Here is a 27,783-nt window from a genome sequence, read left to right on the forward strand (position 1 = left end):
GAAGGCCTCAAAGAAAATAATAGCTGTACAAAATCACTCATTTGATGAAAGTAAAATCTGTCTTCAATGAAGTATTGAAGAAAATAGGCACCAGAGAAATCTCTGATAAAAATTAGCAGTTTCAGCGTCAGCCAATCCCCTATTGGTAAAACTAGAAAAAATATCCTATTGGCAGCTAGAATGACAAAAAGTTCTTCTGAAAGCCTGGAATTGAAGTAAAGATCTTCTAGAGAGCAGCAGATCAGATTCTCAGCTGTGTTTTATGAGGTTTTACTTACTTTTTTGTGGTTTCTAGTATATCATGTGGCAGGTATGATGGTACATTCTTAATACCCAAGGAAGCCAATACTGGACTGACCTGGAATTGAACCCGTCACCATCAGCAATCAGCATGGTCTTGCTGAATACCGTGTGCTTCGGTTATATGTATGGGCTCTCAAAGCTTTTCTGTATTTTTTAATTCAGAGAACATTTCCCAGGTGTACTATACATTCATAACCTAACAATAACCTATTAAATCAGTTGAATTTGTTGCTACTGCAAATACTACGAGTGGTTACTTGTAGAACATGTTGAATAATTGGTAATTCAATGCTCTCCGTGTTGTCATACATACTAGGGTAAGTGTTCCAATTATGGTTATAGTACCAATCATTCACCATAGTTGATTTTCACCCTTTAACGGCGTAAACCAGCAAGAAAAAAAATTGTGAACAACAGATCACGTTCACAAAAGATGGTTGCACTCATTTAAAGTCCACATTTCGCTCAAATTATGGTAGAAATAAATCATTTTCCTTAAAATTTCGGCTTCCTTGCACCCTTTTTCGCCAAAGTGTATCAATTATGGCTAATCCTATAAGAAATGCATGCAAATAGTGCGAAAAGGAACCGAAGTTAAAAAATGTAGCCATAACTGGCACACGCTGTAATAAATACTAAAAGTTTTGGCTCCGTTTTTATATTTTTCCTGTAAAGTATGGAAACTAAACTATCTTTTAACATATTGGTGACATTCGTTGGTCTTACTTTTGTACGAATAGTTTTCCTTATGGAGTGCCATAATTGGTACACGCACCCTAGTTATTCAAACTTTGGATTGATATATGATTAGGCGTTTATACAAAATCCATGCAAGTATTATTGTATCATTCACTCTCCCACACTGCTACCTCCAGGCATAATTTTAAATAAAATAATGTTGTTGCGGTATTTATTCTTAACCAGAGATAAACCCTTGGTTCTGTACGTCTTCAGTAAGGCTAACAACGATAAACATACAATTATATCGAACACCGTTAGTGGTGGAGTGTGCATTAACGACACGATGATGCATTTCGCAGGTTTGATTTGCTTTTAGTACTTTCGGTATCCCACTACAACTGTCGGCTATGGTCATATCTTGTAGAACATTTCCAATTTGAAACATCATAACACAACCCAATTCCTGGTTCCTATTATTTCTCATTCTCATACATGATCCGTAGTTTGACAGCTTCTGTAGTTCTAAATCACCACCGGCCTGAATTATCAAAAGACCCCAACTATTTTCAAAAACTCACTAACGAATGTCTCGCTTATTTCGAACGAACCCGCCAGAGACAAGGCACTGTCGATGTACATCTTTAGCAACAACAAAACTGACACAAATACTATAATTTCTAACACCTCGTGCGGAGGAATCTGCATCAACGATACCTTAACGCATTACGCAGGTTGGAACTAATCTTAAGTAGGAGTTAGATGTAATACCTATTTGTATGTTACTTCAATCTGTTTGTTCCTAATTGGCGATTGGTTTCTATTGAATAACGAATGTTACATATTTTCCAAGTTTTAGTGCACTACCTAATCCAAGTTCTTTCGTCACCACAGTTGAAACATTGCCATTCGGAGGTGTTGGACCCAGTGGAATGGGAGCCTATCACGGAAAGTACTCGTTCGATACGTTCGTCCACAGGAAGTCGTGCTTGGCGAAGGACTTCAACCCCATCGGAGAGAAGTTGGCCTCGTAAGAACTTTCATTACTTTTTGCTGCCGTATCACATATTAAGAAAAACATTATTTCAGTTCTCGATACCCGCCTTATTCGGACAGTAAACTGTCCTTCCTGACGACGCTGTTGAAGAAGCGCCAAGGACTGTCGATGAAGTTCCTGCCATACGTGCTGATGTTCGGTATCGGAGCTGCCACAGCACTGATCGTGAGCTCTATTGTGAAGGTAAATATAAACGTATTTTTGAACGTTATAAGTGGGAAAAATTATATTTGTGGCCTCCACATGCTGAATTAATATTACATGTATGATTCATTGCGGCTTGTCATACACGTACCAATTCAGCAGAAACGATATGGCTGCATTATCATGTCAAACTTAGTAAATTCAAAAACTTTGCTTGTTTCGTCACGCTAAGCATTCAGTGTTGTGTATCGTTTGCTATAATTTGCTTTTTTCTTTAATGCCATGCCAAATCGTTGCTTGATGGATTTTCTTTTGAAAATAGAAAATGATCTTGTTAGAAGTTCTTTATGCAAAGATTGACCATCATACAACGGAACATGGCGGCATTGATAGCTTTGCATTTCTCTGCTTCTAATACATTTAGTGGAATGCAACAAACTGTTCTAATTCACAATATTTTTTCCCATTTCAGAGGCGTGCGCACTAAAAGCTTTTTTCCGATAAGAAAAATTGACACGCTATATTTGCACAAAAACATCAATTAGTTGTATTTCCAACATTTTATAATGTATTATGAGAACTAAATTGTGTGATAAATGTTACTGCAGACTTGCAAAAAAAATCATCCTTTATGATAAGAAATAAAGTTTATTGGATTCCACTGAACAGTTTTGTTTTATTTTACTGCATCTTACAAGCTATGCATTATTTTCAAAATTGGAAGATGTTATGGATACACAAGACACAAATAAACTTCTGCACTACCTTTGAATGTATTATTTTCTGCGCACTTGGATATAAATGAATGTTTTGGAAACACTCTTAAATATGAACGCCTCTCGAAAAAATAAAGATTTTTAGTAGAAATGCTTTAACATACAGCCAATGAAGAATATTCCAGATATTGCTGCAAACACGCAAAGAACAATATGGTAAGGGAGGCAAGATGGGTCACCTAAAAAATAAATTCTTATACCTTTCTGGACACAAATAAAATTCCGATGTTTTCCGTCCCGAGATGAAGTAGCATAGGGCCAAAAATCGCGTTAATATAGATAAAAAAAAAACCTTTAGGAGTCTATCCAAGGATTCCTTATATAATTCGCACAGAATTACTGCAGACATGGATTCTGGAATTCTCGTGGGATTTTCCAAGGAAAAGCTTCCGCGATCCCTCGTAGGGTCTCTTCAGGAATTTCCCCATGGATTCACTCGAGAATCCCATGAGTGATTCTTTCAGAAACAACTCCAGCTATTATTTTTAAAATACGTTCAATGATTACTCCAGGAACTCTTCTTGGAACTTTTTCAGGAATTCTTTGAAGAGCTCCTCCTAAAATTCTTTCAGTAACTTCTTCAGGAATTAATCTAGGACTTCCTCCAGGAATTGTTTAGGGATTCCCTTATGAATTCCTCTTGGGATTGTTTCCTGCTGGGGTTTCTTCAGGACCTGCTGCAGGGATTCTTCCAGGAATTCTTCCACGAATTTTTTTTAGGACTCCTTAAGGATTTCTCCAAGAATTCTTTATGCGATGTGCTTCCTGGCATTTCTTCAAAAACTCCTCCTGGGATTCCTCCAGAAATTTCTCCAGGGATTTCTTCAAGAATTTCTCCAGGGATTCCTCCGGAAATTCCTACAATGATTCCTCCAGAATTTCTTCTATAGATTCTTCTAGGAATTCTTCCAGAGACTTCTCCAGGAATTCCTTTTGGAGATTCCTTAAGGAGTTCCTTTAGAGATCCGGGAATTCCTAAAGGCATGCCTCCAGAAATTCTTCCATGGGTTCCTCCGAAGATTCCTCAAAGGATATTTCTAGGGATTTCTCCAGCAATAATCTAGGGATTCCTCAAAGGATTTCTCTAGGGATTCCTCCAGGCATTATTTTACATCCTTCAGGAATTACCCTAGCAAATTATCCAATAATTTTCCTAGGTATTCCTGAAGTTATTGATTCAAGAATGCCCTCAGAAATGTTTACAGTAATTTCTCCTGGAGTTTCTCTAGAAATCCCCCAGGGAATCCTTCAGAAATTCTTCCAGGAATTTATCCAGTAATTCCTTCAGGATTTTCCCAGGAATTTCTTCAAGAAATGGTTTAGGAATTCCTCCAGAATTTTCTCAATGAATTTCTCTAGGGAGTCCTCCAGAAATTTCTCCAAGGAATCCTCCTGGAATTCCACCAGGAATGTCTCCTCCAGAAACTCATCCAGAAGCTCCTCCAGGGTTTTTTAGGGATTTTCACAAGGATTCTGCCTAGGATTCCTCCAGAGACTCCAATTAGGATTCCTCTAGGAATGCCTACAGACATTCCTCCAGGCATTTCTCCAGAACTCCTTGAGGCATTTCTCCAGGAAATGCTCTATGCATTCCTTCTAGAATTTCTCCAGATCTTCCTCCGAGAATTCTCTCAGTCATTCCTACAGAAATACCTCCATGGAATCATCCAGGAATTCCTTCAAAAATTCCCCTGCGAATTCCTCCAGGAAATTTTCAAGGGATTTCTTCAGAAATTTCTTCAAGGATTCCTCTCATAATTCCTCTAGGAGTTGCTCCAGGAATTTCACCAAGAATTCATCCAAGAGTTTTTCCCTAGTTTCCACCAGAAATTCCTCTAGGGATTCTGCCAGGATTTTTTCCAGGCGTTTCTCGAGGATGTCCTGCAAAGATTTCTCCAGCAATTGCTTCATGGATTCCTTCAGAAATTCCTCCAGAAAGTTTTCTAGGGGTTCCTTTAGTAATTTAATGATTTTTTTCATTATCTTTTTCACGGATGCATTCAAGCATTTCTCCAGAAATACCTGAACTTATTTTGAATTACTTCAAGAATTTCTAGAAAAAAATCCTCCAGTGATTTGTATTAGAATTTTTTAAAATAATTTTAGAGGAATGCGTACAGGAACCAGGAAATTCAACAAAAAGTCAACCAGGAATTCTTTCATAATTATCTCCAAGAAATCTTATAGGAGTTCATCCACGGATTTGTTCAGGAACCCTCTATAATTCCCTTCAAGAATACTCCCTGCTGCTCCTACAAAGATTTCATTTCATTTATTTAGGTAACATCAAATTCATGATGATACTGAATCAACAATTTGCCGCCATAATACTCGATTTGCAGCTGCAGCTCTCCAACGTCGGTCACGCCCAACACTCGCCAGATCACGCTCCACCTAGTCCGCCCATCGTGCTCTCTGCGCTCCACGCCTTCTTGTACCAACCGGATGGTTAGCAAACACCAACTTTGCAGGGTTGTTGTCCGGCATTCTTACAGCATGCCCTGCCCATCGTATCCTTCCGGCTTTGGCCACTTTCTGGATGCTGGGTTCGCCGTAAAGTGCAGCGAGCTCGTGGTTCATCCTTCTCCGCCACACACCGTTCTCCTGCACGCCGCCGAAGATCGTCCTTAGCACCCGTCGCTCGAAAACTCCGAGTGCTTGCAGGTCCTCCTCGAGCATGGTCCATGTTTCGTGTCCGTAGAGAGCCACCGGTCTTATTAACGTCTTGTACATGGTACATTTGGTGCGGGGGTGAATCTTTTTTGACCGCAGTTTCTTCTGGAGCCCATAGTAGGCACGACTTCCACTGATGATGCGCCTGCGGATTTCACGGCTCACGTTATTGTCCGCCGTTAGCAAGGAACCGAGGTAGACGAATTCTTCTACCACCTCGAGAGTATCCCCGTCTATCGTAACATTGCTGCCAAGGCTTGTCCTGTCTCGCTCAGTCCCACCTACCAGCATGTACTTTGTCTTAGCCGCATCCACCACCAGTCCGACCTTTGCTGCTTCGCGTTTCAGGCGAGTGTACAGTTCTGCCACCGTTCCAAATGTTCTAGCAATGATATCCATGTCATCCGCAAAACAGACAAATTGGCCGGATTTCGTGAAGATCGTACCCCGGCTGTTGAGCCCGGCTCGTCGCATAACACCTTCCAGGGCGATGTTGAATAGTAATCAGGAAAGTCCATCACCTTGCCGCAGTCCGCGTCGAGATTCGAATGAACTGGATGGTTCACCCGAAATCCTTACGCTGTTCTGCACACCGTCCATCGTTGCTCTTATCAGTCTAGTCAGCTTCCCGGGAAAGCCGTTCTCGTCCATAATTTTCCATAGCTCTGTGTGGTCGATACTGTCGTAGGCCGCTTTAAAGTCGATGAACAGGTGATGCGTTGGGACCTGGTTTTCACGGCATTTATGTGTGAAGAATTAGCATTAAGTTAAAATTCACAAATAAAAAAAAAAAAAAAAAACACGGCATTTATGGAGGATTTGCCGTACGGTGAAGATCTGGTCCGTTGTCGACCGGCCGTCGATGAAACCGGCTTGGTAACTTTCCACGAACTCATTTACTTTAGGTGAAAGACGACGGAAGATGATCTGGGATAGCACTTTGTAGGCGGCATTCAAAATAGTGATCGCTCGAAAGTTCTCACACATTAACTTGTCGCCTTTCTTGTGGATGGGACAGATTATCCCTTCCTTCCACTCCTCCGGTAGCTGTTAGGTTTCCCAGATCTTGACTACTAACTGGTGCAGACAGGTGGCCAACTTTTCCGGGCCCATCTTGATGAGTTCTGCTGCGAAACTGTCCTTACCAGCCGCTTTGTTGGTTTTGAGCTGATGAATGGCATCCTTAGCTTCCCTCAGCGTGGGAGTTGGTTCGTTCCCGTCCTCTGCTGCACCAACATAGTCATTTCCTCCGCTGCCTTGGTCCTCCATGCCTACATTCTCTTCGCCATTCAGGTGCTCGTCGAAGTGCTGCTTCCACCTTTCGATCACCTCACGTTTGTTCGTCAGGAGGCTGCCGTCCTTATCCCTGCAGATTTCGGCTTGCGGCACGTAGCCTTTGCGGGATGCGTTGAGCTTCTGGTAGAACTTACGTGTTTCTTGTGAACGGCATATCAGTTCCATTTCCTCACCCTCCGCTTCTTCCAGGCGGCGCTTTTTCTCCCGGAAGAGACGGGTCTGTTGCTTCCGCTTCTGTCTGTATCGCTCCACATTCTGTCGGGTTTCATGCTGCAGCATTACCGCCCGCGCTGCATCCTTCTCCTCCAGAACCGCTCTGCACTCCTCGTCGAACCAATCGTTTCGTCGACTCCGTTCTACGTACCCGATGGTGCTCTCGGCTGCGATGTTGATGGCTGCTTTGACTGTACTCCAGCAGTCCTCTAGAGGGGCCACATCGAGCACACCCTCGTCCGGCAACGCTGCCTCGAGATTCTGCGCGTATGCGGTGGCGACATCCAGTTGCCTCAGTCGCTCTAGATCGTACCGGGGCGGCCGCCGGTACTGTACATTGTTAATAACGGAGAGTTTGGGCGCAGTTTAACCATCACCAGGTAGTGATCAGAGTTGATATTAGCGCCACGATAGGTCCCGACGTCGATAATGTCGGAGATGTGCCGTCCATCAATCAGAACGTGGTCGATTTGCGATTCCGTTTGTTGTGGTGATCTCCAGGTCTAACGATACGGGAGACTGTGCTGGAAGAAGGTACTTCGAATGGTCATGTTCTTGGGGGCGGCGAAATCGATGAGACGTAGGCCATTTTCGTTCGTCAGCTGGTGGGCGCTGAACTTTCCAATCGTCGGTCTGAATTCCTCCTCCTGGCTACCTGAGCGTTTAGATCCCCTATGATGATCTTGACGTCGTGGTTTGGGCAGCGGTCGTACTCGCGTTCAAGCTGCGCGTGAAATGCGTCTTTGTCATCATCAGTGCTTCCGGAGTGAGGGCTGTGCACGTTTATTATGCAGATGTTGAAGAATCGGCCCTTGATTCTCAACCTGCACATTCTTTCGTCGATCGGCCACCAACTGATCACGCGCCTCTGCATATCACCCATCACTATGAAAGCTGTTCCCAGCTCGCGTGTGTTGCCGCAACTCTGGTAGATGGTATGATTACCTCTAAACGTTCGCACCATGGATCCTGTCCAACACACCTCCTGCAGCGCTACGATTCCGAACCCGCGGTCCTTCAGTATATCGGCGAGTATGCGGGTGCTCCCAATGAAGTTGAAAGATCGGCAGTTCCACGTACCGAGTTTCCAATCGCAAGTCCTTTTTGTTCGCTGGGGTCGTTGCCGTTGGTCTCGGTTCGTATTTATCTATTGCTGATTTTCCACTACAATGGTTTTTTACTGCTGGCTCGTAGGACCTGACACCAACCCCCTACTTTCCGGAGGAGCATAGTGCTTAGCGGCTTAGCTTAGAGTCCTTCCCTGGCACTCGGACGTAGATCAGCCGCCCCTTACATGGGGATCAGACGCTGTTGTGAGCCGCTCCTCCTGGAGAACAGACGCTCAGATTTGCCGAAGCAAACAACTCCAGCTGTTATTTTTAAAATACGTTCAATGATTACTCCAGGAACTCTTCTTGGAATTCCTTCAGGAATTCTTTGAAGAGCTCCTCCTAAAATTCTTTCAGTAACTTCTTCAGGACTTTATGACTTCCTCCAGGAATTGTTTAGGGATTCCCTTATGAATTCCTCTTGGGATTGCTTCCTCCTGCTGCAGGGATTCTTCCAGGAATTCTTTATGCGATGTGCTTCCTGGCATTTATTCAAAAACTCCTCCTGGGATTCCTCCAGAAATTTCTCCAGGGATTCCTTCAAGAATTCCTCCAGGGATTCCTCCGGGAATTCCTACAAAGATTCCTCCAGAATTTCTTCTATAGATTCTTCTAGGAATTCTTCCAGAGATTTCTCCAGGATTTCCTTTGGAGATTTCTTCAGGGGCTCCTTTAGAGATTCCTTCGGGAATTTCTAAAGGCATACCTCCAGGAATTCTTCCAGGGATTCCTCCAAAGATTCCTCAAAGGATTTCTCTAGGGATTCTTCCAGCATTAATCTAGAGATTCCTCAAAGAATTTCTCCGGGGATTAATCTAGGGATTCCTCCAAGAATTCTCCCAGAGATTCCTTCAGGAATTACCCCAGCAATTTTTCCATTAATTTCACTAGGAATTCCTGCAGGTATTGATTCAAGAATTCCTCCAGGAATTCCTTCAGAAATGTTCACAGTAATTTCTCCAGGGATTTCTCTACAATTCGGAAATTCTTACAGGAATTTCTCAAGTAATTTCTTCAGGATTTTTCCCAGGAATTTCTTCAAGAAATGCTTTAGGAATTCCTCCAGAATTTTCTCCATGAAATTCTCCAGGGATTCCTCCAGAAATCCCTCCAAGGAATCCTCCTGGAATTCCACCAGGAATTTATCCTCCGAAAATTCATGCAGAAGCTCCTCCAGGGATTTTTTTTAGGGATTTTCCCTAGGTCTCTGCCTAGGATTCCGCCAGAGTCTTTAATAAGGATTCTCCAGATCTTCCTCCGGGAATTCTCCCCTACAGAAATACCTCCAAGGAATCCTCCAGGAACTCCTCCAGAAATTCCTCTGCGAATTCCTCCAGGAAATTCTCAAGGGATTTCTTCAGAAATTTCTTCAAAGATTCCTCTCATAATTCCCCTAGGAGTTGCTCCAGGAATTTCACCAAGAATTCATCCTAGAATTTTTCGCTGGTTTCCACCAGAAATTCCTCCAGGGATTCTGCCAGGATTTTTTCCAGGCGTTTCTCGAGGATGTCCTTCAGAAATTCCTCCAGAAATTTTTCTAGGGGTTCCTTTAGTAATTTAATAAATGTTTCCATTATCTTTTTCACGGATGCATTGAAGCATTTCTCCAGGAGTACCTGAATTACTTCAAGAATTTTAAAAAAAAAAACCTCCAGTGATTTGTATTTGAATTCTTTGGAATAATTTTAGAGGAATGCGTACAGGAGCCAGGAAATTCAACAAGAAGTCAACCAGGAATTCTTTCATAATTATCTCCAAGAAATCTTATAGGAGTTCATCCATGGATTTGTTCAGGAACCCTCTATAATTCTCTTCAAGAATACTCCCTTTGTAGGAGCACAAAGAAATTGGTCCTGCGGTTCTTAAAGGAATATATCCTGTGATTGTTTTTTTTTTCTCTAAAAAATCCTTCAAGAAGTTATCCGTTGATTTTTTCAAGAACTTTTTCTAAGATTTCTTTGGAAGTTTTTCCAGGGGTGTTTTGAGGATGTTGCTTCAGAAAGCCCTCCAGAGTTTCGTAAAAAATGTCAGAAAAGTTCCTTAGAAATTCTCCCGGGAATGCCTCAAGGGTTCCTTTCAACGATTGCTTTAAGACTTACCTTTGGATTCCTTCAGGAATTTCACCAGGGATCTCCTTCCGAGTTTTGTGTAGGTATTTCTCCAGAAATTTCTCCTGGAATTTCTCAAAGAAGTTGCCTGAAACTCCCGAAGAAAATGCTGGACGGATTTCTGATGGAATACCGGGTCCATCAGAAATCCCTTCAGCATTTTCTTCGGGAGTTTACTCAGAGATCCCATTAGGAATTCTTACAATAAGGCTTCCAGGCATTCTTCCAAGCAACACACATGTAGCAGAAGAGTCTCGGCAGCGCAGGTTTTGGTTGCGCGGAAATCACTGTGACTTACTTTAAACAAATAGTACTTAGGGTAAATGGGTATTATGCGCCCCACCGGGGCAAACGCCCCCCCCCCCCCCCTCACCTCTTTGTTTTCTAGCAATTTAAGTGATTTTTACATGCGTGATCGATTATCAATCTTGAATATTAAATAATAATTACCATCAATATGGTCTGTTTGTTGATTGGTACAGAATAGCAATAAAAATATCAAAAAAGTCTGAAAACGAGGGTTTTGACGTAATATTTTGCCTTTCGTAATCAGACTTCATTGTAAACGAAGCTACCCAACTAGCATTTTCAGCGCTATAAGCTTCAGTCATTTGCTTTCTGTTGTGTAACCATCGAATAAAAGCAGTCAACGCTGAATAAAAGGGAAGCTAGTCAAATATAAATCATAAGCTAATATTCGACTGCAAAACAAACACCATACAGTTACCAAACTCGGTTTTCAGAAATCCATTGCTTGTCACTGGGGCTGCCTTTACTCCACTCTATTCCAACTCCGGGAGATTTTCCGGAAGATGTGAAAACTTGAACAAATCGAATAGGAGTCCCCACTAACAAAACAGCTGCTACTATACAGTACAATTCGTTATACTGACAAATCCCCAAACCAGCAGCGCATTAAAGGCCGTTATGCGATATCATTACAGCTAAAAGCTGTAATAAAGAAACTGTTGGTTTACCAACATGACTTGTCGGATGTAAACATTATTGTCAAAACAAACTTTAAGCGGGATATATAGCTATTACACAAATTCTTTACAGCTATCCATGTATGTGCTGTGAAATTATTTGGGTTGCTTTTATTGCACTTTAATTCAATGCCGGAAGATGTGCAAATCGAGTAAGAGTCCCAGCCACTACAACAGCTGCTTTTATACAGCACGTTTTGTAATGTTGCCAAAACACAAAACAGCAGCGCTTCGTAGTCGTTTAAAGAACACTCTTTCAGCTAGAAGCTGTGGAATAGAATCTGTTGGCGCAACCACACAGCTTGTTCAATAGAGCTTGCTGACGTTTATTCACCTTTCTCTTTCAAGCATGCAGGCGGGATAGGATTTGTTTTCATCGGGAAACCTTTCCTGATGGCAACAAATCCTATTCCGCCTGCATGTTTGAAAGAGAAAGTTTAATAAACGTCAGCAAGCTCTATGTAAACATTATTGCGTTTGACGTTTCACAAGCTTTTGCAGCTAGATGAAGTTGGGTAAGGTTTCTTGTGGCACAATTATGAAGCCTTGTCTGGAGTAAAACAAAACGGGCTATTTTCTATGCTATTTACATATAGCAGTGTGGCAGCGAGGACATCATCGGGACCAGTGGATACGGAGACCGGGAGTTCGATTCCAAGTAGCGGCAAGTACTTTAATTATTCAATTTTAAAAGTGATAATTCTAGTTCCACATGTATTGCGTCACAGTATCCATAACCTAATTATATTAAATCGCTTAATTTGGGGATGCCGTATAACTATTATTTAACAACTGCGAAAAGGCTGAAAAAGCGCCTTCTCAAGATGTTATTCAGTTAGTGGTTACCTAGGAGGCGAGAAAAGAGCTATGACTTCGTGGCATAGAAGCTGCTCGCACAGCATATACATGTGGACTAGCATGTGGATTAAGTTCGCCAGATTCATTAGTATAGGGCTTGCATAGTAGCTAGCTTCCGTCCATATGTACAACATAGTAAATCAGCATCACATTCACGATAAATGTTAGTTGGGTAGTTCTGTTCCCATGTGCTATTTTGCAACTTGTATGCCGTTAAACAGTTGTTGAAAGACCCTCCTAGCATAGGCATGTGATATCCCATCGGACATTTCTACTGCGGGTCTGAACGTTTTTCTTCCCTTGATGGGGCGTATTGCCCCGGTTGTTTTGAAACTGTAAACTTAAGTTTTAATGCTTCCATAGCCGCCCTTCCAAAGGCCACATTCGCATGCAACACTTTATTGACTTTAAGAACATAAATTTGCAGTGGACAATCGGTGCAATAAGGGGCTAGTTTCAGAAATATTGCCGTTTCTGCTTATTAGGGTGGCATATTATACCTGTTTACCCTACATCACGCAAAAAAATCATTTTCTCATTTTTGAATTTTCTTGAAAGACAGCAAATGTTAGCTAACATTACGATCAAATGTTGTAATGTGAAGCCTATAATTATCCCAAATTAACTTACTTACTTATGGCAGGGTGCAAGGATGGCAGAAAATCACTTCAAGCGATAAATGATACAGGATACGAATAATCCAAGATAGCCTTGTTCTTGCAGTAGCATGATGCCGACGCCTCACACCGTGCTCGTATCACAGAACAATTAAAGCATCTGATGCACACTTTATCGCGTGATGACCCGTTATCGGATCATGTTACAAGTCATGATAAATTTTATTCATCACATTTTTTGCCACTTACGCACCCGTAAACCGCATTCATGATTCGAAATGATACGTTCATAAGCATATATGGAATCACCAAGAATGCTCAAAAAGTGAATGAAATCACTAATTTATCATTTCGACTTCATGATAACGATCGCATCGCGCCCGGACATGCCGAGCGAATCATTCTTCTCGGACCGAAGTTTGTTATGATGCTTGACGACAAAATGTTATCGTTGTTGCTATGATCGCGCGATGCCGTTCGACCGCGACACATTCGAAATCTGATCATGATCACTAGATTTCCATCCTTGGCAGGGTGGCCACTCAGAGCGGCAAATAAAATTCCCGAGTTTTTCCCGGTTTTCCCGGTAGCTTTTTAAAAAATTTCCCGATTCTGAAATATAATGATTTACAGTGAAAATTAAACGTAATCTACTAAGAAACATTTAAGTAGCTTTTTTTGAAAAAAAATTCCGATTCTGAAATATAATGATTTACAGTAAAAATTAAACGTAACCTACTAAGAAACATTTAAGAGAAATAATATTGAATATTTTCAAACCCTTGGATTTACAATGTGTTCATATGACCCTGAAAATAAGTTTATAACTAATTTACTAAATATTTAGCTATAGCTTATAAGTCGTGTGTTGTTTGATCTGATTGTCTCGTATCCAATGATGGGCATTGAAGTTACGACATCTTCATTAAAAATCGTTAAATTTATAGATGACATCTAGTACTAATTATGCAGTTATTTCAGAATACAATAATGAAGAGGATAATAATAGGGGGTCGAAATTCCTAGAGAAAACACTATGATTGTAGGATTTGTTGAACGAATCTAATAATAAGTGGATTTCTTAGTAATATTTAAAGTCTCTTCCAAAAATTCATGGTAAGTACTTTTGGGAAACAGAATACCCACAAAAAACATTCTAGATGAACTTCTGGCAGAATATCTGAAAAGATTACTCATGAAAGAATTTTGGAAACAATTTTTAGGACAATCTTATGGTGAAATCAGTGTACTTCATTATAGCGTAAATGGCTACTGCACAGACAGGCAGGTTTTTAGACTGAAATCGTAAATTTTAGGAGAAATTTAAGAGATTAAAATAACTCAATGCTAGACGATTATCAGACAAAATCTAAGATATTTATCTTAGATTTTGTCTGATAATCGTCTAGCATTGAGTTATTTCATCAGCGATTGCAATATGAAAGTCTCACATTTTTAGATATGTCAGTAATTTATCCAGGAATTCCTGAAAGACTTGTTTTTGAGAACGTAATTTTCATCAAAATTTAGAGGCAGTTCAATTATTCGGGAATTCTTCCATAAATCATACAACTATGTATATTGCTCCAAATGCTTTTGAATACTCATTAGAACTCCCGCGAGAATTTCAATTGGAAGTTTAACTAGAAACTACGAATTCTCTAAATTCTCTAGAATTTCCTGTACCAGAAGTTTCACCGGGAATTTATGCTAAAGCTTCACCAAAAAGGGATTTTCCCGACAATCCACCCCGGTTTTCGTCGAACTTTTTTTTTTCAACAGTTCAACAAAAGAATACAACAAAGAACTTTATGGAAAACGACAGAACTTTCTAAACAAAATATTAGAAATACTTTTATGATCTACACTAGGCGTGTTTTTAGGAATGCCACCAGATACTAAAAATCCCTTCATATATTTTTCCAAATGTTTTTCACTCATTATTTTTAAATTGTAAGAATGTTTTCAGCAGAGTTACTCATCCAGATTTTTACAATTTTTTATTTGAATTTCCTCTGACATTACATCAAGAATTTCTTGGAGCAATTCATTCAAGAAATTAATCAAAAATTTTATCAACATCCTACCCGAATTTCTCAAGGACTTTTTGCTCAAAGGCACAAGTACTCTTAGTGTTTTTTTTTTATCTGTATTAACGAGATTTTTAGCCCTGGGCTAGTTCATCTCGGGACCCACGCTTTACTTCCCTTCCGAAGGAAGAACTCACATTTTGTAAGTTTGTCGGGAGTGGGATTCGATCCCAGGTCCTCGGCGTGATAGTCAAGTGTTCTAACCATCCAACCAGATCCGCTCCTCTTAGTGATTGTACCAGGACATTTTTTTGAATTAAATGATATATTTTTTTGTTTTATAAAATTTATTACGATGGTTGATGCTTTCTGGAACATGTACATTAGGGTGGCCCACACTAATATGAAAAACAAAAATTTCGAAAAATGCCAAGTCTTACCTCCTCAATCAATAGTTTTGGACTCCCAGAAGCTACGTTCAAAATTTGAGCAAAATCGGTTGAGCCTAAGGGGGCGCTCAAAACGCTTGAAGTTTGTATGGGAAAACTTGGCCAAATGTATGCAGAAATTTTAAGTTTTCGAATTTTGCCGCTAGGTGGCGCTGTAAGCGTTCAATAATCAAACCCTATGGTATTATTGTAGGTGACTATATGCCAAACAAGTTTGTCGAAGACCGCGAAGTGATCCGACGGCTGTGAAAAAAGTTATACCCTAGGCAAAGTGAGGCAAAGTATTGAGATTTCATTATTGATATTATTCCTTTACATGTATTGGAAAAATAACAATAAAGTTTATCCTCACTTTTCCTAGGGTATAACTTTTTTCACAGACGTTGGATCACTTTGCGGTCTTCGACAAACTTGTTTGGCATATAGTCACCTACAATAATACCATAGGGTTTGATTATTGAACGCTTACAGCGCCACCTAGCGGCAAAATTCGAAAACTTAAAATTTCTGCATACATTTGGCCAAGTTTTCCCATACAAACTTCAAGCGTTTTGAGCGCCCCCTTAGGCTCAACCGATTTTGCTCAAATTTTGAACGTAGCTTCTGGGAGTCCAAAACTATTGATTGAGGAGGTAAGACTTGGCATTTTTCGAAATTTTTGTTTTTCATATTAGTGTGGGCCACCCTAATGTACATGTTCCAGAAAGCATCAACCATCGTAATAAATTTTATAAAACAAAAAAATATATCATTTAATTTTGATTATTGAACGCTTACAGCGCCACCTAGCGGCAAAATTCGAAAACTTAAAATTTCTGCATACATTTGGCCAAGTTTTCCCATACAAACTTCAAGCGTTTTGAGCGCCCCTTAGGCTCAACCGATTTTGCTCAAATTTTGAACGTAGCTTCTGGGAGTCCAAAACAATTGATTGAGGAGGTAAGACTTGGCATTTTTCGAAATTTTTGTTTTTCATATAAGTGTGGGCCACCTTAATGTACATCCTAAAATTCAGAAGTGTCATATGAATCTATAAATATATTTGTCTTAACCAGTCTTTCCATCAGAAAGTTCTCTAGAATATCTTTGAAATTGTTCAAAATGTTAGGTAACATCACTATGATTCACTTTAATTGTCATTACTCGAAGATAAGATGTTAATGTCCAAGAATGGATTCTACGCCAGTTCACCTATTATCTTATTTAGTTTTTGATTGCATATCCCTAAGAATCTCGTACTTTTGCTATTTAGTTTTTGATTGCATATCCCTAAGAATCTCGTACTTTTGCTTCTGGAGACTGTATATATTTTAGAAGTTGTCGGAGTGTCTATGTTAGAAACTCCCGCTGGCTATCAACAATTCCCGAGGTTTTCCCGACTTTTTCCCGGTGATTTCAAATTCCCGAGCTTTTCCCGGTTTTCCCGAAATTCCCGACTGGGTGGCCACCCTGACTTATGGGGCCAACCTTTCTCTGTAGTTTTTTTTTTAGTAGTTTGCAGATATTCGAGGACAGTAGGTTGTTGGCCTAAGGTCCCCTATCCACCGTTGAGGGGCAGTCAGGTAAAACTTCCAGTGGAGGAGCACTTCATACTCAGCCGTTGGATGCCACAACAGATGCTGCTTAAGCCGCACTTCCTTGGTGAACGGACGCTTTGGAGCTGTTCATAAACCACATAACCCAAGTTTTGGCCATCTCAGACCCCCCTCCCCCCTCGCAGACTTTCGTCCATACAAAAAATTGGAATTTTGTTTGGAGTGTAGACTTTAGCCAGAGTTGTATAATGAACATTTTGTAACTATTTTTCATTATGCAACTCATTTCAGTTGCATTGTGAATCAGTTCAGAGAAATTGATCATTATGATACCTAAATGAGTTATTTAAAAGATAAATTATGACACTGAGTTGCATAATTGTTATTCATGCAACAAGTTGCGAAATGATGTTTTTTGAGCACGAGTCGTACATTTATCCGAATTATCAAGAACTATTACGAGAAAAATTTTTTTTTTCTGGATTGAGTACAAAATATTAACAGACATTATTGTTTATTTTCAGGACGACGACTAGATCAATTTACGCACGTTTTACCACTCAAGGAACAGTGTAGACTGTCGACCCCACAAAGAGACTGCAAATACCATAAAACTATGCTTTAGAACGTGCAGGGTGTATGTGTACAGTTATTGAACAGATGATGTTTCATTCCCGTGAAACATTTGTGATAGATCCCTCTTGATTACTGCTATTTCATACAAATGGGTATAGGTTTCAGTGGTACATACTAGTAGTAGTAGTTTCAAATTTCAATGACTTAAGCACATACTCAACTATTTTAATGTTCACAAGCGGGATTAATACAGGCTAAGTTTTAATTATTTTCATAATCAGTTAGAGGAGCGATGCTACTTCATCATGACTCTTACAATTCGGCATCAAATAGCTTTGCGTATCTAGAATGAAGAGGTAATAAAAATGCCAAAAAAGTAATGGTCATCATTTGAAATCGTGAAGGGAAAATATAAATGTTATTTGTTTGTTAAAGGTAATTTTTATAATCTCAGCTTTGATAAAAAATAAATATGTCATAAAGATAAAAGTAATCCATGTATTTATTATCGAAAGAAATACCTTATAACGATTGTGCATCTGAAATGTGAAGTGTGAGAAATACAACTAACGTTATCGTTGTCGATATTATAGGTTTGTAACTGATATTTCTTAGAACGAACGTAAACATTTAGCTCAGTCATCGAATGAAATTCACGCTTGCTTGGTGTTCACTGCTTCAGCACAGGCCAATACAAATATTTTCTCTCTTAATCGCTATCAGCCGACCAGTCAGTAGTCTTATCGCACGCTGACAAACAATTTATACAGCCGAATATTTGCTGCTGCTGTTCTGAAGTGAGTAGGTGCGATCAATTAAATCGAAGACTCAGTATTGTTTTTGGAAGCCGTGGTGATAGTAGTAAGTGAAGTCTAAAGATTTCATCTATTTTTGGGATTTCAAAAAAAAGGTAAGTCGTTGTTCATCAACGAGTAAGAAAAATTGTATTAGTAATTTCATTGTATTATTTCCCTCCTTCAATGTGATTTCAAATGTCTCACAGTTTTACCATATCATAATTTAAACTTAAACTTTTTGTGTATATTCTAACAGAAACAACACCGAACAGACTCTGTATTTGCTTTCTGTACTTAAAACAAACCACTAATAGTTTTTTATGCATGATAAGGTCCAAATCATATTTTAGTGATGTTCTAGTGCCAAATTTCCTTCGTGTGTTACCTAGGAAACATGAATGTAAATTTTCTCTTATCGATAATTTCGAAAATCGTATGTGCTGAGATAAGGTTTATTTACGATTAACGATGTCAGGGCGTAAGCTTGATTAGCAGATGAACTGCAAAACGATATCAGTGATGGACTCTGGACCACGCTTTTATTGTTATGTTCTGAGACAAGCAAACCCGGTTTATTGGCTATTGCGAGATAGATTTGTAGTTGTTCAATAATATTTTAAGATGAAAACCTTTATGCTCTTAGCATCAGCGAAGATGACCAAACACTTTGTATTTAAAGCCTAATAATGTGATACCCGGGATCTAACTCTCTAGGGTACTTGGGGAATTGGACTCCGTGACATTTCCCCGAATTCCACTACCCCGAATGACATTACCCCGAATGACCCATTACCCCGAATATTTTTTTCTGAATTATAAATTTCGTATTTTCCAATAAGAAGGAAAATCATGACGCTCATCCCGGAACGAACTAGCTTGGTCGATAAAACTTTATTCTGCCTTTTTTTGCGGCGAGAATACCTAAGCATATGAAGCTCCTGGGCTCCTGGTGCGTGAATCCTCTGACCAGTATGATTAAAAGAACAGGCAATAACCAAAAGAAGGAAAAATCTCTACTTAACAATTGGTTTCGGATCATACGGATGAAAGAAATAAACTAATGTGATCATGTCACTCTTCCATATAACAGTATAACTTGAAAGAACAGCCTATGATTAAAAGAAGGAAAAATCTCTGATAAAAATAATAACATTTGCGACGCCAACAAAGTGCTTAAATTAATTATTAGAAAGAATAGCCTTTGTTTGAAAGAAGGATACATAAGTGATGGCCGCATAGTAGAGTGTCCTTGAATGAAAGTTCTTTGGTAGTAAGGTCAGAAAGAACATCATATGCTCAAAGAAGGAAATTTTTTGTTGAAATGTGGTGAAACACTTAGTGTACCGTTAACTACTTATGGCGGGTCTCGAGGTAGGTTTGTGGATAAATAATTCGGATATTGGGTCATTCGGGGAAATGGGTCATTCGGGGTAATGGATCATTCGGGGTAATGGAATTCGGGGTAATGTCATTCGGGGTAATGGAATTCAGGGTAATGGAATTCGTGGAAATGTCCTAAAGCCGGGGAATTGCTACGGTTGATTGAATGAAAAACATCGTTTTCCCATAGTAATTCCCATACAAACTTTGAAGGGCTTGTGCAATCTCAATTTTCAACCAAATGAGCTCAAATTTTGAGTGAAGGCAAAGAATCTACTTAAGGTCCCATTAGACGTGACAAATATTTGGCCAAACAAGCCCAACAAATGACCAACACAACGTGAATCATAGCAACCTGGTATAAATGTAGGACTTCAATGGCAAATATTTGTCATAATGACAAACAGTCTAATGGCACCTTTACAAGTCAATTAAGCGGTGTGGAGCAAAAACGTTTTTTTTTTCAATCAGGTTAATACCTAATTATACATACATTTATTTGCACTACATCACACTAAAATTAACACATAATCTACAATGGTGTGCCACAATACAATACTCAGTTTGCGACTGCCGCTCCCCATGCATTGTCGATCCCGCCTGATGCCCCTAGATCACGATCTACCTGGTCCATCCATCTTGCCCACTGCGCTGCGCTTCTTGCCTTCTTGCACCAACCGAATCTTTACAAACATCGATAGTGCAAAGTTGTTTTATCCGACATAAAGGTAAACAAATATTATTACTACAACTCGAGTATACCTCTGCATCTCCACGATTGTCGTCGAAAGATGTTTTTCAGTAGAACGCAGTAGGCAGGGTAGCTCTGAGAACCACCTATAGGGCAGTGCATGAAATTATCTCCTTCTATTTCACTCTTACAGAAATTTTGTAAACAACAAGGCCACGAAACGTCAAAATCCCATACACTGAAAAACAAGAAAACCCAAATTTGAGTATTTTTAAACTCACTTTTGAGTTCTTTTTTGCATCCTCTTTCATTCGCTCTCTTTGTTGTTGTCAAAGAGTGAATAGCAAAACAACCCAACTTTGAGAGTTCGATGCGGAAAGCCAAAATTGAGTAAGTGACATAGAACCGAAAGTTGAGTAAATTTAACTGACGGTTGAGTAAAAAAAACTTCGACTTTAGGTACTTTGGCCGAATACGCCTAAATGCAAACTACCTACCTCAACATCAACTCTATCAACTCAAAATTGGCTTCCCGCACGCAACCTCGAAGTTGGGTGGATTGAACTCAGTTTTGGGTACTTTTGTTTCTCCGTGTACAAAATCAAAACAGTGCAGTGCCCTATAAAATTGCGGTTTATTTAATTCATTTATTTACAGGGTGCGTGCGATATTTTTGCACTAAATCATATCGTAATCATAAAACACGTTTTAAAAATAATTCGACAATAGATCTATACTAAATGATTTTCTCGCGAACAATTGTGATTATTTCAATGATTTAGGAAGAAAAAAGTGGTCCTAATATCGATAACCTTTTTTGAAAGATCCTGAGAACCGCTGCAAGTCCGTTTTAGTGTTGTTCTCTATATTTTGGTTAACAATTGTGTTATTTTAGGTAAAACTAGAATTTTTTTGTACGAGGAACTCCAATGGTATCATCGTTATGTGTGCCGTTCAAAAAATATCCCATATATTTGAAAAAGAGGTTTCTAGAAGACGAAAATGCTAACAACTTAAGTATAAATATATGGAACAGCTGCATACTATCTGCATTTTCTCAGCTGTCAAGAACGCTATGAAGCTGATTTTTTCAGTGTAGTTGGGGGATTCCATAAGCTTGTTACCTACAAAAAACTACATCGCTGGAATGGAAGATAGCGGAGAAATAACTGGAAGAAGTCGGAAATTCTAATTTGAGCAATGGTATTCTAATAGGGCTGCTCAAAAATTTATGAGAAATTTTAAAACTAAAATATTCTAAGTCTGACCACCTCAATTTGCTGTTTTAGACTCCCATAAGCTACAGCACATATTTGAGCTGAATTGATAAGGTCTTAGGTATCGCTCGACTAGTCTGAGGTTTATATGGTAAAACTGGTACAAATATGTGCAGAAATAGCATAGTTTTTATTTTCTGCCACTAGATGGCACTGGAAACGTTCAATAACCCTTATTTTTAGTATTATTATAGGGAATTCTATGCGGAACATCTTTGTTGAAGACCGCTAAGTGATCCGATGCTTGCTAAAAAAAGTTGTACCCTAGACTTAGTGTATCGAAAAAAGAACCAGTTTTTATTGATGCTATTTGATAATGTGTTAAAATCACCACGTCAAAAATATTTAAATTATAATTTTTGAAGCATATCTGTATCATTACGTCTCGTGTATCATTATCGGGCTTTTACACATTACATTTTACTGATTTCGTCTTATTTACACAACAAATAGTAGAACCCGAAATATTATTGGGCGCGCTAGTGTAAAACATAGGATCCGAAAATATTTTCTCATACCACCACGTTTTTGATTATTAATGGTTTTATATTTTTCACAGTTCACTAGAAATATGGTGCATTTGATGATGTGGGATTTATATTTTTATTGCAACCCTTTGATGAAATATTCCTGTTTGAAGGTTAGTGCAAAATTACCGCACGCACCCTGTATAGTATTACATCAAATTCAAGATAAAACTGAATCAACAATATTTCGGTTCGTGGCTGCCGCTCTCCATCTTTGGTCGCGCCCAATGCTCCACCTGCTCTCTGCGCTCCATGCCTTCTAGTGCCAACCGGATCTGTCGCGAACACCAACTTTGCAGGTTTGATGTCCAGAATTCTTTCAACATGCCCTGCCCATCGTATCCTTCCGGCTTTGGCCACCTTCTGGATGTTGGGTTCGCCGTAAGCTCGCTGCATGCTCGTGGTTCATCCTTCTCCGCCACACACCGTTCTCCTGCACACCGCCGAAGATCGTCCTTAACACGCGTCGCTTGAAAACTCCGAGTGCTTGCAGGTCCTCCTCGAGCATGGTCCATGTCTCGTGTCCGTAGAGGACCACCGGTCTTATTAGCGTTTAGTACATGGTGTATTTGGTGCGTGGGTGAATATTTTAAGACCGCAGCTTCTTCTGGAACCCGTAGTAGGCTCGGCTTCCGCTGATGATGTGCCTTCGAATTTCACGATTCACGTTGTTGTCAGCCGTCAGTAAGGATCCAAGGTAGACGAATTCCTTCACCACCTCGAAAGTATCCCCGTCTAACGTTACATTACTACCCAGACGGATTCGGTCGTGTTCGGTTCCGCCTACCAGCATGTACTTTGTTTTTGAGGCATTCATCACCAGTCTGACATTTGCTGCTTCGCGTTTCCGGCGGGTGTACAGCTCTACCACCGTTCCAAATGTTCTGGCGATAATGTCCATGTCGTCCGCAAAGCACACAAATTGACGGGATTTTGTAAAAACCGTTCCCCGGCTGTTGAGCCCGGCTCGTCGCATCACACCTTCCATAGCAATGTTGAAGAGTAGGCATGAGAGGCCATCACCTTGTCGCAGTCCCCGGCGAGATTCGAATGAACTGGATAGTTCACGCGAAACCCTCAAGCAGTTTTGCACACCGTCCATCGTTGCTTTAATCAGTCTAGTCAGCTTCCCAGGAAAGCCGTTATCGTCCATGATTTTCCATAGCTCTGTACGGTCGATACTGTCTTATGCCGCTTTGAAGTCGATGAATAGGTTATGCGTTGTGGCCGTATATTCACGGCATTTCTGGAGGATTTGCCGTACGGTGAAGATCTGGTCCGCGGTCGACTGGCCGTCGATGAAGCCAGCATGATAACTTCCCACGAACTCATTCGTTTTAGGTCACAGACGACGGAAGATAATCTGGGATAGCACTTTGTAGGCAGCATTCAAAATAGTGATCGCTCTGAAGTTCTCACATTCCAAATGGTCGTCTTTCTTGTGAATAGGGCAGATTACCCCTTCCTTCCACTCCTCCGTTAGCTGTTCGGTTTCCCAGATCCTGACTATCAGCCGGTGCAGACAGGTGGCCTACTTTTCTGGGCCCATCTTGATGAGTTCAGCTGCGATACCATCCTTACCAGCAGCTTTGTTAGTTCTGAGCTCATGAACGGCATCCTTAACTTCCCTTAGCGTGGAAATTGGTTCATTTCCATCCTCCGCTGCACTGGTGTCGTCGTTTCCTCCGTTACAGGCTGCTTCCACCTTTCGATCACCTCACGCCTGTCCGTCAAGAGGCCTCCGTCCTTATCCCTGCACGTTTTGGCTCGCGGCATGAAGCCGATGCGGGATGCGTTGAGCTTCTGGTAGAGCTTCCGTGTTTCTTGGGAACGGAACAGCAGTTTCAATTATTCTTCCAGGCGGCGCTTTTTCTCCCGAAAGAGGCGGGTCTGTTGTTTCCGCTTCTGTTTGTAACGTTCCACGTTCTGTCGGGTCCCTTGCTGCAGCATTACCGCCCGCGCTGCGTCCTTCTCCTCCAAAACCGTCCGATTGCCAGGGAAGACTCCAAGCTCAACTGTGCACTATGCAGAGATGCCAGACATACAGATTTTTCTGTATTATACAGATTTTTGACCTTCCATACAGACAAGAAACAGAGTACAGAAATATACAGATTTTTAAAATATGATACAGATTTCTACAGAAAGTATAAAATGTGCAAAAATTGTAGTTATTTTCAATAAATTGAATGAAAAATTTGTAAATTTCTGCTGAAACTCAGAAGAATTTATGAAAATATGTGCATTTTCACACATGTTTCAGAGAAATAAATACAAGTTAAAATTAAAAACCGTAAAAGTACTGTTAGTAGTTTGTAGTTTATATTGAAATCTAGTACTCTCGGTTTCTACTGTATGCTCAAATACGGCGATACAGAAAAATCTGTATTGATACAGATTTTTGACAAAAATAATCTGGCATCTATGGCACTATGATCCTCCGGAAAGTAGGGGGTTGGTGTCAGGCCCTACGAGCCAGCCGTAAAAAAGCCATTGTAACAGAAAATCAGCAAAGTTGTGGTTACAAACGATATAAACATGACAAAAATCCTGATTTTAACATACATGAGTAAGTGCCTTCGCAAAAAATTGTTGGTCACATGAATGCCTACACTTTGCGCATCGCAACTGAAATTGAAATTAAAACTTATTTTTTAAATTTTTCCTATAAAATATTAAAATTACTCTGAAAGTATGTAACCGATTTTGTAAAAGTACAGCCCCAGATGTCCTGAAAATATTTGCCGAAGACCGCAAAGCTATCCGAGTTTCGTGATAAAAGTTATAACCTGCCGATCGTCTAAAGGATCTTAACATTTAACATGTAAAGGAATAACATCAATAATAAAATCCCAATTTTTGTCAGACATTGGGTATATATTTTTCCAATACATCGCTTCGCTTTTCGGTCTTCGACAGAGTTTTTCTACATGTCCTGGGCTATACTTTTACATAACCGGTTACATTTGTAAGGGAAATTTTGAGCATCTTTCGAGAAAAATACAAAAAGTATGTTTTCCCATGTAAAATCCTATACAAACTTCTATTGCGATGATTGCGATGCGCAAAATGTAAGCTAAACCAGTCATGCTCAAATTTTTGCACAGTTGTTTAGGACCTCAAATGCTTTGATCTGATTGAATCCAATACAACTTTGACCCACCCTACTAGATACTTTATTGTATAGATGATTTAGTCATTTTTTCCTCCCATTGCCAGTGTTTGTTATTTCAAAGTGAAAGTTTATTTACGTTTTTCATTATTTTTTTTCAGACATTGTATATTTGTTAAACATGAACATAGCAGACGTGAGTAGTTTTTTTTTAGTTTTATATTGGTGTACTTAAACACTACAAATCACCACCCAACGAATTAGTAGTATTAATTTATAGGAATTGTATATGTTTTCAGACTGTTCAACAACTTCACACTGCATTTGCAACAGGAAAAACTAGAAATGTCGAATTTAGGTAAGATGTAGCATTTTAATTGAAAATTAATTTTAACACAATGCATACCTAATATATGAACAACCGAGCATCGTTTAACATTTTATATCTTTTCAAGGGAGAAACAACTCAAGAATTTACTGCGAATGTACGAAGAGAACCATGACAAAATGGCAAGAGTTTTGGCTCAGGACCTTCGGAAGCACAAGCAGGAGGCCTATCTGATGGAAATTGACTACATGATAAACGATCTGCGCAGCATCATATTCAACCTTCGTGACTGGGCCAAGCCAGAGAAACCGAAGAAGACTTTCGTGAACATGATGGACGAAGTCAAGATTTACAATGATCCGTACGGAGTTGTGTTGGTCATCGGCGCGTGGAACTATCCTCTGCAAGTGACACTAGTGCCGGTGGCTGCTGCTATGGCTGCAGGTAACTGCGTCCTGATCAAGCCCAGCGAAGTGGCTCCAGCTACGTCAAAGTTCATAGCTGAGACCATTCCAAAATATTTGGATCAGGTAGAGTATTCAAACTGCGTGTTGGTGATTGGAATTTAAACATGCTTATTAATTCTAGGAGTGCTATCGGGTAATAGAAGGCGGAGTAAAGGAAACTTCGGAGATTTTAAAACAGAAGTTTGATCACGTCTTCTACACTGGATCAGGTCGGGTTGGTAAGATTATTCACCAGGCATGCTCCGAAAGCCTGACACCGTGTACACTTGAGCTGGGAGGCAAGAGTCCGTGCTACTTGGACAGTTCAGCAGATATTCCTATTGCCACCAGACGAATTCTGTGGGGCAAATTTGTCAATGTAGGTCAAACTTGCATTGCTCCGGATTATGTTCTTTGTACGAAGGATGTCCAGAATAAGTTCCTGCAAGAGGCTACCTCAGTTCTAAAAGAATGGTACGGAGAGAATCCCCGACAAAGTCCAGATTTAAGTCGCATCATCAATGAGCAACATTTTAAGTAAGTTGGATATTGAAATGGAGTTCGTTTGGTAACGATTTATCCCTATACTAATGTTAGGCGTTTGAGTGCCATGCTGCAGGGGGCAAATGTAGCAATTGGTGGAGAGACTGATGCCAATGACAAATACATCGCTCCAACTATCGTAGTAGATGCGAAAGACACAGATTTGGTTATGCAGGATGAGATATTTGGTCCAATTTTACCCATCGTTAATGTACAGAATGCTTATGAGGCTATTCAGTTCATCAATTCTCGGTTAGTTCAGTTAATTAATGTTACTGCAGAAACCATATTCACTCTTGAACTTTTCTTCCAGAGACAAGCCATTGGCAATGTACCTTTTCAGTAAAAACCAGGCGGACAGAGAGTTGATCATTTCAAACACATCCTGCGGTGGAATCTGTGTCAACGATACTATGGGACACTTTGCAGGTTGCATCAAATGTTATTTAAAAAATCCGAGTATATTCCTAACTAATATGTTTTCTCAGTTGAGACCCTGCCGTTCGGAGGTGTGGGCCCCAGTGGAATGGGATCCTATCATGGAAAGTATGGGTTCGACACGTTTACGCACAAAAAATCTTGCTTGGTGAAGAATTTCAGTCCAGTTGGCGAGAAGTTGGCTTCGTGAGAATTGTTGACATAACCTGGAACAAAATATTACGAAATCTAACTTTCTGCTTCGGTTTTAGGTCACGTTACCCTCCATACTCCGACAAAAAACTGTCATTCTTGAGCATGTTGCTGAAGAAAAGACAAGGTTTTTCGTTAAATTTACTACCATACGCTCTAATGTTTGGACTCGGAGTTGCTTCCGCAATGCTCGTTAGAACCATTTCAGAGGTGAATATAATATAATCGAGTTTGTTCACTTTTTAATTCAATTGAATAACAATACATTTATTTTATAGAAGGATGCCTAAGAGGTTAATTGTATGGAAATTTCCAGCTATTTTAGTATCTAGGGAGTTGTAAATATATACTACAAAAATTGTTTGAACGAAATACTCACATATTTTGAATGATGACTTTCATGTTGGAATAGTGTAGTGGCAGCCCCCTGGTAAGATGACAATGACAGATGCTCGTGAGTGTCCATGAATGTGTGCGTATGAGTTTGACAGCTGACGAAGCATAAATGCTGATGTGTGTTATGAGTGAATGTTGTTTATAAACATACTTGTTAGTCCGTACTAGTCCGTAGATGTAAATAGATGTGTAAAAACGTAGTCCGTGGAATTCCTTTCTTCCGTATCACGAGAATCCCGGGACGGGTA

General features: G+C 40.0%; 2 protein-coding genes across 15 annotated transcripts in view; both read left to right on the forward strand.

Annotated features, from left to right (window-relative positions):
* Positions 1 to 17,895, forward strand: part of LOC109423814 (aldehyde dehydrogenase, dimeric NADP-preferring) — a 95,096-nt gene extending 77,201 nt beyond the window's left edge. For 6 of the 12 annotated variants that reach the window (XM_029879542.2, XM_062852145.1, XM_062852150.1 and 3 more), the window contains 3 exons: positions 1,876 to 2,011; positions 2,071 to 2,221; positions 2,655 to 2,848. In XM_029879542.2, coding sequence (XP_029735402.2) covers positions 1,876 to 2,011; positions 2,071 to 2,221; positions 2,655 to 2,669 — 302 coding nt within the window. In that variant the 3' untranslated portion in view covers positions 2,670 to 2,848. Of the gene's footprint in view, positions 1 to 1,227; positions 1,344 to 1,599; positions 1,716 to 1,875; positions 2,012 to 2,070; positions 2,222 to 2,654; positions 2,849 to 17,356 lie in introns of those variants that run through there. The other 6 variants (XM_029879543.2, XM_062852146.1, XM_029879541.2 and 3 more) reach the window with 5 other exon arrangements.
* A 261-nt stretch (positions 17,896 to 18,156) lies between these two features.
* Positions 18,157 to 27,500, forward strand: LOC109423816 (aldehyde dehydrogenase, dimeric NADP-preferring). 3 transcript variants are annotated; one of them, XM_019698861.3, is made up of 10 exons: positions 18,157 to 18,318; positions 25,354 to 25,388; positions 25,492 to 25,550; positions 25,648 to 26,050; positions 26,109 to 26,503; positions 26,564 to 26,761; positions 26,823 to 26,938; positions 26,998 to 27,133; positions 27,199 to 27,349; positions 27,418 to 27,500. In XM_019698861.3, the coding sequence occupies exons 2-10, from the start codon at positions 25,374 to 25,376 to the stop codon at positions 27,427 to 27,429; spliced, it is 1,485 nt and encodes a 494-aa protein (XP_019554406.3). In that variant the 5' UTR covers positions 18,157 to 18,318; positions 25,354 to 25,373; the 3' UTR covers positions 27,430 to 27,500. The 3 variants fall into 3 exon arrangements, with proteins under 3 accessions (XP_019554406.3, XP_019554407.3, XP_062708136.1); XM_019698862.3 differs by having other exon boundaries at positions 18,195 to 18,318; positions 27,421 to 27,500; XM_062852152.1 differs by having other exon boundaries at positions 18,198 to 18,315; positions 25,352 to 25,388.
* The last annotated feature ends 283 nt before the right edge of the window (positions 27,501 to 27,783 follow it).

This window comes from Aedes albopictus, chromosome 2 (assembly GCF_035046485.1).
Source record: "Aedes albopictus strain Foshan chromosome 2, AalbF5, whole genome shotgun sequence".
Lineage (NCBI taxonomy): Eukaryota > Metazoa > Arthropoda > Insecta > Diptera > Culicidae > Aedes > Aedes albopictus.